The 12329-nt window shown below is 38.5% G+C and overlaps 1 protein-coding gene across 8 annotated transcripts in view; it reads left to right on the top strand.

Moving 5' to 3' along the window:
• Positions 1-6277, top strand: part of ATOSA (atos homolog A) — a 128982-nt gene extending 122705 nt beyond the window's left edge. For 7 of the 8 annotated variants that reach the window (XR_001888020.1, XM_017886153.1, XM_017886154.1 and 4 more), the window contains 2 exons: positions 1744-1943; positions 5299-6263. Coding sequence is in view for 7 of the 8 variants with exons in the window: in XM_017886153.1 (XP_017741642.1) it covers positions 1744-1943; positions 5299-5452 (354 nt within the window). In the remaining variant the exon portion in view is untranslated. Of the gene's footprint in view, positions 1-1743; positions 1944-5298 lie in introns of all 8 variants that reach the window. The other variant, XM_017886150.1, reaches the window with a different exon arrangement.
• Positions 6278-12329: the final 6052 nt, after the last annotated feature.

Here is a 12329-nt window from a genome sequence, read left to right as displayed (position 1 = left end):
ATTCCTTTTGGTCTAGGCATTGATCTTTTGGCTCAGAGTCCTCCTATCTCAGAACAGTCTTTCATCGTCCCTGGTCTAGGGTTCTGAGAAGAAGAATCTAATATTAAGGCCAGCTTGAAATTGAGTTCACTCTAGATCTGACCCAGCATAATCCTGCAAGCCCTCAAATCTATTACAGAGTTTGCAGACTGAAAGAGAGTCTAGCTAAGGCTTGCTCCTCATTCCCAGGATTTGACCTAATCCAGCAAGCCTTTTTATGACCTTTGACCTCAGTGTGTTCAGTACTTTGTCAGATCACTTTTACTCATCATCATTGTTCCAATACTGCAAGGAGTCTATACATTTATTTCCTATCACACAGGAATGAAACAGAACTATGTAATATGTGTACATGTGTGTATATATATATATACATATATAGTAATACATATTTATATAAGTTTTACTGAGGAGGAATTACCACAAGAATACCACAAGTAAACCAATTTCTTGAAGTAAAGGAGTGACAGTGTTCTCTTGCCTTTGGCTGTGTAGCTCATGAGAAAGTGTGGGTCAGCAGAAAGCTAGCTGTCAGTTGTGATCATAGTGAAGCGTAAACTCGGAGGTAACACATTCACCTCTTGTTTGGAGACTGCCAACTTTAGTGGTTAATTATAAGTATGAAATGTGGGTATGTCTTCTATCCCGTGTACAGTTTAACTGTGTATAAACATGATTTGAACTCCTGGCTTATGAGGTGTGGTTGTTGAATGTATTAGCCTTAATCTTAAGACTCACTAGATTTCAACAATTGGATTATGATATTGATATATTTCTCATTTTGATTCAGTGAGTGATGTCCAGTGCCACGGATGAGCTTCTGAAAGCATGGGTACCAAGTTACCTATTGATGTGTTGGTAATTTGGTTAAAGTCAGATCAGCAGCTTGGGGTTTTGTGTAAAAATGAGTACTTTAAAAATAATATTCCTTCAATTATTCATAACCAAGCAACAATTGAATTTAATTCAGTCGTCACCATGGATACATATTTTGGTCTATAATGATATTGAGGATTTTTTTTAAAGCTTAGTTTTGCTACAGATTTTGAAATGATTCCATGTATGAGTAAATGAAGTATTAAGCCTACTTTAGATCTAAAATTAATAGATCTAGTGAGCTTTGTTTTCTAAACTTGGGGAAATGTTCAGATAGGAAAAAGTCTCTTCTTTGAGCACCTATTTTAAATTTTATAATAATCACATGTCCCTAAGACATCAAACATGCTAATTTTACTGAGCTTGTATTTTTATTTGAAATATTCTATTTGGTATTAAAATGTGAGAAAATTAAAACTCAATTTTGAGAAGTTTGAAGTTGATACTCTTTAGCAAAGCTATTATGTTTGAAATAATTGAACTGGAATATTTTAACCCAATAAGGATGTATTTTGCTTAAGCTAGTAGAACTATTCTTTAGAGTTACTCCTCTGAACAAGGAGTAAAATTTATACATATGAAATTTGTGATTAAAGATTTTGATTTTTACTGGACCTTATATTATTGTAAAACAAAAAATGGAACCTTTTAAAAAATACTGAATATTATTTCATAAACTTTTGAAATTTTGTTAATTTTAGTCCCTGAAACTGAATTATATTCAGTGGTATTGTTGTTTAAAATCTTGTTTGATTATTGGCACAATCATTCTGAGTCACATCAACAAATCACTATTTTTAAGGAATAATTTCTATATTGTTTCTTCAGACCTTATTTAATCCTAATAAGACTGTGGTGAAGATGTTTGTTGTGATATATGATTTACGAGATATGCCAGCCAATCATCAGACATTCCTACGACAAAGAACTTTTTCTGTACCTGTTAAACAAGAGGTGAAGAGAAGTGTTAATAAAGAGAACATCCGACACACAGAAGAACGGTTATTACGCTACCTCATACATCTGAGGTAATGCTTCAAATTAATATGAAAATGTTACTTTAGAACAACTCTGAAATTTTTAGTGTTTTTTTTTTAAACTGTGACTGTAACTAGACCAGTGTCCCTTGGGACTTTGCTTAGCTTGGGGACTCTTGATGATGTGCCAAGATGCCTTCCTGTGGTTGTTATTACTTGTTGAATTAAGGAAGTTTTCATTTATAGCTGTTTAATATAAAATATTTTATGCCAAAACAAATGCATCTGGGGCAATGAAACACATTTTCTAAACAAATACTATTTAAAAATGTAATACGAGGGCCGGGTGCAGTGGGTCACACCTGTAATTAGCACTTTGGGAGGCCGAGGTGGGCGGATCATCTTCAGGAGTTTGAGACCAGCCTGGCCAACATAGTGAAACCCTGTCTGTACTAAAAATACAGAAATTACCTGGGCGTGGTGGTGGGTTCCTGTAATCCCAGCTACTCAGGAGGCTGAGGCAAGAGAATCGCTTGAACCCGGGAGGTGGAGGTTGCAGTGAGCTAACTAAGTAAGATCACACCACTGGACTCCAGCCTGGTGACAAGAGTGAGACTCCGTCTCAAAAAAAAAAAGTAAATACGAGCCAATATTAAATCATTCTATATTTTTCTTTTTTCTTTTTTTTTTTTTTTTTTTGAGACGGAGTCTTACTCCATTGCCAGGCTGGAGTGCAGTGGCGCAATCTTGGCTCACTGCAACCTCCGCCTCCTGGGTTCAAGTGATTCTCCTGCCTTAGCCTCCCGAGTAGCTGGGACTACAGGTGCCCACCACCACACCCAGCTAAATTTTTGTATTTTTAGTAGACACGGGGTTTCACTATGTTGGCCAGGATGGTCTCAATCTCTTGACCTTGTGATCCACCCGCCTCCGCCTCCCCCCCCCAAAGTGCTGGGATTACAGGCATGAGTCACCACGCCCAGCCAAATCATTCTATATTTTTCAATAGCCATGTTTAAAAAGTAATAAACAGGTAAATTAATATGTTTTATTTAGTTCAGCCTATCCAAATTTTACCATTTGAATATATAACTGATATAAAAATTATCAATGAGATATTTAATATCACTAACTCCTTGAAATCAAGTATGTATTTTACACTTAAATTTGAGCTAGCTACATTTCAAATGCTCAATAACCACATATGGCTAATGGCTACTGTATTGGAAAGAGAAGTTCTTAAACTTCATTAATTTCTTCAACTGATATTTATGGGCCAGGCGTGCTTCTAGACACTAGCAAAACAGCAGTGACAAAAATCTGCTCTCGTAGAGCTTATACTCTAGTCCTTCCATTATAAATATCTTTCCCTCTAACTTTTACTACCCAACTCATGGTTCAAGGTTGTGAGAAGCCACTTGTTTGCTCTTGAGGTCAAAGTTGTCAGTATATCAGGGTAAGGTTTTCAGCCCTGAAATCCTAGTTTAGCTCTCAGGATCAATGAGCGAATTGATTGGTTAAAAGAGGGCTCAGTAGACTTTTGCCTGTAACTCTGTTTCTAATAATTTTCTGATCCCTTCCATAGAAAGTCCTCAGTCACATCAGTGATGTTTATCTTAGACTAACTCCTTACAGTAAGGAGTGTTACTCATCAGGAGGAGTCAACTTTCATCTCGGGTCCAGGCAGAAGACTTCTTCAATCTGTTATTGCTGATGGTGACCACCTGCTATCTTTCTTTATATATGCCTTGCAGTGGTGATCTGGAGTGAAAAAGCAGCGAGCTATACACTCAAGTCCCATACATGAAAGTCTGTTAATTATTCTTCCCAAAGCACTAATTAGTTCTTTCATCTCAGTCTTCTGCCTGTTGTTCTGTATGCAAAAGACATGTTCAGCCAGCATAATGTATTTAAACCAAACCTGATACTACCTGTAAGCCACATGAGAAATGTTACACAGATTGTGGGAATGAAAAATCTATGAAAAACAGACTTGGAAAACAGTTTTTAAAAGACATGGTATGGTCAGGCGCGATGGCTCACACCTATAATCCCAGCACTCTGGGAGGCCGAGGCGGGCGATCACCTGAGGTCAGGAGCTCAAGACCAACCTGGCCAACATGGTGAAACCCTATCTCTACTAAAAATACAAAAATTAGTCAGGCGTGGTGGTGGACGCCTGTAATCCTAGCTCCTCAGGAAGCTGAGGCAGGAGAATTACTTGAACCTGGGAGGCAGAAGTTGTAGTGAGCTGAGATCGCGCCACTGCACTCCAGCCTGAGCAAAGGAGCAAGACTCTGTCTCATAAATGAATGAGTGAATAAATGAATGACATGGTATGAAATTGCAGACTATGAGAATACCTCCCAAACTAGAAAAAGATTCAACCCTCTCTGGTTAAACTTGCATTTGACACCATTCCTCTTGAAGTTTAACAACCATAGCTAATTGTAACCGATACTGGCCAGAGTAAAAATCAGCCACCTTAGCTTTTATAATCTCCACATAATGACAGGACACTTTAAAGAAACCTTTTTAGGGAAAACGGTATACTTCCCAAAGAATGTTCTCCTTCAGTTTGGGAAGGTGAAAAACTTCAGAGAGGAGGGAAGAGTGAGCCCAGTCAGAGCCAGTCTGCTTTAACATACAGAGCTGTAACCACTACATCTTTCAGCTAGTTCAGGAGTAAAATCCACAAACCCAGAGAGTATTTATGCTATGCCAAGGGAAAAACAAAGAGACGTTAGCACTACAGGGTATGTTTGTCTATTTGGTAGGTAAGTTAATGTGAGTGAAAATTCCAAATCCCTGCACTGTGTTACAGATACTAGCAGTGGATAGAAACAGTTTCATATACGGTTTTGATAGCCATTTTCATTTTACTGCTAACTTTTCTCTTGACTTTTGATGGTGGCTGGGTGTTACTTAGCCTAGCCACTGTTGATTATAGTTTTTTATCATCTACCCCAAATCATGGGAGGCTAAGTTGTGTGAAATGGGTCTATGGAGCTAGAAGATGCCAGGGCTACAGAGCCCAAATGTAATGTTATTGAGTAATGTGAGTGAACTGCCACGTGAACCTGCAGATGAGGAAAGGTGCGTGTACTGTGGAGTCAGGGAGGAAAAGTAAGATTCTGTTTGACACTCAAGATCTACAGGAAGAAGCATCTCAGGCATTCAGGGAAGGAAAAGGAGTATGAGGTATTTAGGGAATGGTAAGAGAGCAATGTTTAAATAAAAGCATATGCTTTGGTCTTTAGAAAAGACCTTAAATATCATGTTAAATAGTTAGTGTTGACCTAATATTGTAGCAAGATTAGTTCTTCCTGCTTTCAAATTTTAATTATTCTAGTTTATTTTAAAAACTCATTCTCTGAAATGTTTTATATTTTGTTTATTTGTTTAGGTTCCAGAGTTCTAAATCTGGAAAGATCTACCTCCATAGAGATGTACGGCTCCTGTTCTCTAGAAAGTCAATGGAGGTTGATAGCGGTGCTGCATATGAACTCAAATCTTACACTGAATCGCCAACAAACCCTCAGTTTTCACCAAGATGTTGATAAGGAGTGATGATTTAAAGTATTTACTCAGTACCCAAGTTTGCAAGTAAAAATTAGCATAGAATGGAGTGTACCAAATTAACAATCAGGAGAGTGGATCCTCTCCCGTTATCCTGGACCAGTTTTTATGAAAGGATTCCTGAAATGAAATCCATATATTCCATGTAGACTGGAAAAACTCATGTTCTGATACTTTTTGTACTGTTGAAACCACTTCATTGGACGTGTTGCAATAGCAAAACCCCCAGTTAGATTAGTGTTTACACATTTTATTTCTCAGTTATTTAATATTTAATGTTTTCCTTAATACTCAAGTGATGTTTGTCTCTAGTGTTCTAATGTAGCACAAATCCTATGTAAAATCATACTATGTATTTTTGACATTAATGTTGAAATCTGAAATATATGCACAAGTCTTTAATTTTGTGTGATGTGTTAAGTGCTGTTCATTTAAGTTATTGAAAATGAGAATAAAATGTTGAGCTTCTTTAAAATTAACACACTATGCAAGCATGTGTACTTCTTATATCTCTCATGTTTAGTTTTTATAACACCATATCCAGGTTGCTATCTCACACCTATTGTATTAGCAGTGCAATGTGGACTAAGCTGCTTCACATTCCCTTTGCAGGTTCAGATCATCATGCCCATTCATAGCCAGGATTCCTTGTCCCCCAAACAGTTCTATTTTTCCTTAATCACTACTATAGAGTCTTTACATTAAATTACTGTCCTATGCTAGATAATTTTCTCAAACTGTTAAAAGAATATGTACTTTGGAAACAAATTAGTATTTATATTGTAAATATATGCAAAAAAAACTAAGAAACGTGTACTTGGCTTTTATTTGTAGATGAGACATTTATGTGATTGAGTGAATTAGCCATTAGGCATTTTCATTCTAGCTGTACAGCTGCAAAGAAGGAGGGGGAAGATGTCTTGAGTCTTGTTCCCAGTTTATCACTAAGCACATCAGAAGTCTGTCTTCCAACACCCTTGGAAAAAACAGGGTGGTTTTTAGATGTTTGTGCTCAGACAGTGGGCAACAGCAGATTAAATAACAAGGCAAAAATACTAGGAATGCTGGTAGAAATCTATGACTGCAAGTTAAAAAAACATACCACTCAAGTAGGCCAGACCCAGGAGACTTGGGAATCTAGAACCTGGTAAGCAGTCTGGAATTGGGAAAGGGGAAAGTCTACTTTCGGACCCAGGCATTAGACAGACTGCTTAAGAGAATCTATCTGTCCAGGTGATGAGTGTGTGGCTGCAGGCCAGCAGACTGTGGAATGGCAAGCAGATACCTCTTAATATATTTCTTTTAAAATATCAGTTTAAAAAGGCTGTTTATATTGCATAAAGCTAAAAAAAATATATTTCAGTGGTGCAAATTTATGAAGATTGTTTTCAATCTTTAGACTGTGTGGAAAACAGATGGGACAAGGACCCAAAGGTTTGGATTGTAGTCCCAGCTCTAATGGTATCTGATGGAACTGACTCCAGGAATCCCCTAATGTTTTCAGGTCTGTGTGATTGAGAAAATGTGGCAAGAGTATGATTAATGTGCCTTCTCTTCTTAAATTCTGTTATCTAATTCTTGAAATAAGTATTTCAATATATAAATCTAGATATGCATGTGGTAAAAGTCAATATTGGTAATTTTATATAAAACTTGGAAAACATCAAAAACATTTTTAAATTTCTTTTTTGACCTCTCCAGTAAAGTTTACCCAAAAAATAGTCACATACTTGTGTGCAGGTGTCTTTTTGCATGGATACCACACTGCAGTCTTTCTGAGATTCTTTCTAGTACATGGTCTTCCAACCTTTCTGAGCAGTTTTTAGAAACTTTGAAGTTGAATAGAACACCTGGGTGCATCCTGTGCTTTCTTCCTGGTAAGTTTGTGCAGAGCAAGCACGTGCTGACCTTTTGCTCCTCTACTTCTTAGGGCCTTTTTCACTTATGTTTTTCCTCTGTGAGGTAAAATTACCCAGCGTCTGTTCTCACTTGCCCTGGCATTATCTCTATCACACTGGTTCTTTTTCTACCCTTGTGTAGTTATAGGCCAAGGCATTACCACATCTCTATTATCTGTATTCAATTATATCACTAGATTATATAACAGTTGAGTGTTGGCATGCACAGAAAGACACCAGCAGACAACCAACATTGTTACCTGTGATAGATACTAGAGATCTTACTGCAGGCCCAGTTGGCAGTGTTGCAGATCAATAAAATGAGTCATAACTGATAACTCCCTTTAAAAAGGAACTACGGTTGGGAGGCCGAGGCGGGCGGATCATGATGTCGGGAGATCGAGACCAACCTGGCCCAACATGGCGAAACCCCGTCTCTACTAAAAAAAAAAAAAAACAAAAAGTTAGTCAGGCGTGGTGACGCATGCCTGTAGTCCCAGTTACTCTGGAGGCTGAGGCAGGAGAATGGCGTGAACCTGGGAGGCAGAGCTTGCAGTGAGCCGAGAATGCGCCACTGCATTCCAGCCTGGGTGACAGAGCGAGACTCCGTCTCAAAAAAAAAAAAAAAGGAACTATGGATCACAAATAACCTTTGGAGATTTTCTTCGATTACAGTGCTAAAATCTGTCATGAGAATTTAAAAAATCGAAGTGATGAAATGAGGTCTAGCTGGAAAATACGCAACAGAAGTTTCTCCCCTCTTGCCATTTTCCCTCACCAGATCTGTCATTCCCTGAGGGCTAACGAAGGGGAAAATTTCTCCTTCAAAGGCTTCATCTTTGAAATCCTCACTCTTTCTTTCCTAATTAACTTTGTGAATAAAGTGGTGATTCTTTTCTGACTTTATAAAATACATGTCCATTATAAAAAATGTTCACACCATATAAGTATATAAAGTAAATGAAAAAGTCCACTCCCTCAAGTTGATCTTTGCAGCTACTGCTTTAACAGGGCTGGTGACTGCTGAAAATTTGGTATGTGATACACCATATGGTTTGCTAGACCTAGGAAAACAGGGTCAATCTAAATGGAAGTAGGCTTTTCATATTGGTGAGCATTAACTCTAAATCCCTAGACTATCCCTATATAGCACTGGAATCACCCATTCTACTCCATCATAGGCTATCTGTGGGAGATACGGCAAAAATGTGGACATGGGGAGAAGGAAGAGAACATATGAATGCTTGCAATGTGCTAGGCATTGTACAGGCAGTTTATATGTCACTGAGTCCTTAAAAACCATGCTTCAGAAAAAGAGTGAAAATTCTACAGTTATTCTCCAGTTAAAAGGGGGTTTGAAGCTTGCCCAAGGTCATACTGGCAATAAGTAGAAGAACCAGAATTCAAATCTGGGTTACAGAGTGTCTTTTTCACTCTACTACACTGATGTTTTGCCTTTTTTCCTCATTTCCATTATATTTTTCCACCAGAAATATACTTTCCATCAATATTCTTGGAAGTAAAGATAATACTTTCCACGTGGTAAGTGAGGTATAGTAAAGAAATGTCTACCTCAAGTGTCCAATTTTTTTAAAACCTACAACTTTGGGAATGAATATCCTAATGCAACTCAGACGCTATTCGATGTAATATACTGTCAGGAGGCATGAGGTAAAGATTCAGTTTTTCGAGTCTCTTCCAGATCCCCTTTTACCCTATCGTTCACGGTATTGTTTTGTTTTGTTTTGTTTTTTGAGATGGAGTCTCGCTCTGTCACCCAGGCTGGAGTGCAGTGGCATGATCTTGGCTCACTGCAACCTCCGCCTCGCAGGTTCAATTGGTTCTTCTGCCTCAGCCTCCTGAGTAGCTGGGCACTGCCACCATGCCCAGCTAATTTTTGTATTTTTAATAGAGACAGGGTTTCACCATGTTGGCCAGGCTGGTCTCAAACTCCTGACCTCAAGTGATCCACTCACCTCTGCCTCCCAAAGTGCTGGGATTACAGGCGTGAGCCACCACACCCAGCCCTTTATTTTTAATTTATTCAAAATTTTCCTGTTCCAACCACTAAGTCTAGAGAAGTGGGATCATCCACTTTCTAAGTTCCACTTTCAACACGCAAGTTGTTGAAACTGCTGTTTACAGTTATCTGACCTGTTTATTCAGTTAACAATCTCTGGGCTTTGCTCACAGAAATCACTATTCATCCCAGGATTTTTGGTGTTCAGTATCTCACTTGGTTTCCCTGAGTTGATTTTCCAGTCTCTTCCTCTCATTCAAAATGTGTTCTGTTCTTGGTGTTTGCTACACTCTGATGATGCAGGTGGACTTCCTCTCTCAATTGTTTGAGGATTGAATGGAGGGAGACATTACTTCATCTCCTTACTCCTATAAACTCTTGAACTAGGCCAACTAAACCTCAAAAGGAACCCTGTTCTCTTTAAAGCTTTTACACACCTATCAAGTTCCAAATCAAAAAAATATTTTGTGCATGTATGCATCAGAATCACCAGAGGAACTTTGGTTCAACATCAGTTGTTGGACCTTGCCCCAAACTTAATGAGAATCTCTGTCTAAAGGGTCACTCCGTGATTCTATTCCCTATGGCTAATAGAATTAATTAAAAATTCAATTCCTTGGTTTCCCTAGTTACATTTCAAATGCTCAATTGTCAAATGTAGCTAGTGGCTACTGTATTTGAGAGCACACATATAGAACAGTTCCGTCACACAAAGTGCTATGAGACGGCACTAATCTAGAATACACACATACCTTGGAGATGTTGCAGGTTTGGTTCCAGACCACAACAATAAAGTAAGTCATACACATTTTTTTATTTCCAGTGCATATAAAAGTTACATTTGGCTGAGCCCAGTGGCGCACTCTGTAATCCCAGCACTTTGGGAGGCTGAGACAGCTGGATCACCTGAGGTCAGGAGTTCAAGACCAGCCTGACTAACATGGTGAAACCCCATCTCTACTAAATACAAAAAAATTAGGCATGGTAGCGCATGCCTATAATCCCAGCTACTTGGGAGGCTGAGGCAGGAGAATCAGTTGAATCCGACAGGCGGAGGTTGCTGTGAGCTGAGATCATGGCATTGTACTCCAGCCTGGGCAACAAGAGCGAAACTCCCCTCAAAATAATAATTTTAAAAAGTTATGTTTATACTATATTATACCTTAGAAGTGTGCAATAGCATCATGTCTAAAAAGTGTGCAATAGCATCATGTCTAAAAACACACCCTAAACAAAAAACAGATGATGGGGCTGGGCATGGTGGTTCACACCTGTAATCCAAGCACTTTGGGAAGCTGAGACAGGTAAATCACTGGACGCCAACAGTTCGAGGTTACAGTGAGCCAAGATCACTCCAGCCTTGGTGACAAGTGAGACCCTGTCTCTAAAAGAAATAAAAATAAAAAATAGTTTATTGTCACTTGAGCCCAGGAGTTCAAGGTTACAGTGGCCTATGATGGCACCTCTGAACTCCAGCCTGGGTGACAATGTGAGACCTTATCTCAAAAAAAAAAAAAAAAAAAAATTATCTATTGCTAAAAAATACTAACAATCATCTGAGCCCTCAAGAAGTCATAATCTTTGCTGGTGGAGGATCTTGCCTTAATGTTGATGGCTGCCAACTGGTCAGGGTAGTGGTTGCTGAAGGTTGGAGTGGCTGTGGGAATTTCTTAAAATAGACATCAATGAAGTTTCTCATCAATTGACTCTTCCTTTCACACAAGATTTCTCTGTAGCATGCAATGCTGTTTGACAGCATTTTACCTACCCATAATAGAACTTGTTTCAAAATTGGAGTCAGTCCTCTCAAATCTGGCCACTGCTTTATGAGCTAAGTTTATATAATATTTTAAAACCTTTTGTTGTAGCAATCAATCTGAAAACAAAAGCAATTACGTTTACAATAGCTACAAAAAAAGTAAAATACCTAGGAATAAATTTAAGCAAAGAAGTGAAAGACCTCTATGAGGAAATTTATAAAACATTGATGAAAGAAATTGAAGAGAACACACCATGAGCTATCCCTTGCTCATGGATTGGAACAGTTAATATTGTTAAAATGTCTGTACTACCCAAATTGTGCTACAAAACTATAGTAACCAAAACAGAATAGTATTGGCATAAAAACAGACACATAGACCAAAGGAACAGAATAGAGAACCCAGAAACAAATACACAGCCAACCCGTTTTTGACAAAGATTCCCAGAACACACACTGGGGAAAGGACAGTTTCTCTAGTAAATGGTGCTGGGAAAATGACATCCATATGTAGAAGAATGAAATTAAATCCTTATCATTCACCATATACAAAAATCAAGTCAAAATGGATTAAAGAGTTAAATGTAAGACCTAAAACTACTAAAACAACACATTGGGTAAATGCTCCAGGACATTGGTCTGGGCAAAGACTTTTTAGGTAACACCTCAACAGGTGTTGCACAGACAACAGGTCGGGCACGGTGGCTCATGCCTGTAATCCCAGCATATTGGGAGGCCGAGGTGGGCAGATGACCTGAGGTCAGGAGTTCGAGACCTGTCTGACCAACATGGTGAAACCCCATCTCTGACTGAAAATACAAAAATTAGCCAGGCACGGTGGCTCATGCCTGTAATCCCAGCTACTGGGAAGGCTGAGGCAGGAGAATTGCTTGAACCCGAGAGGCGGAGGTTGCAGTGAGCTGAGATTGCACCATGGCACTCCAGCCTGGGTGACAGAGCGAGGCCCTATCTCTAAAAGAAACCAACAAAAAAAGCACAGGCAACAAAAGCAAAAATAGACAAGTGGGATTACATCAAGCTAAAAATCTTCTGCATAGCAGAGTAAACAAATGAAGACGAGAAGCTACAAACTTTGCAAACTTCCATCAAACAAGAGATTGAATATATAAAGAACTCAAACAATAGCAAAAAAAAAAAAAAAAAAAAAAAAAAAAAAAAAA

Source organism: Rhinopithecus bieti, unplaced genomic scaffold (assembly GCF_001698545.2).
Source record: "Rhinopithecus bieti isolate Rb0 unplaced genomic scaffold, ASM169854v2 scaffold_14454, whole genome shotgun sequence".
NCBI classification, from domain to species: Eukaryota; Metazoa; Chordata; class Mammalia; order Primates; family Cercopithecidae; genus Rhinopithecus; species Rhinopithecus bieti.
This window is presented reverse-complemented; position numbering and strand designations above follow the sequence as displayed.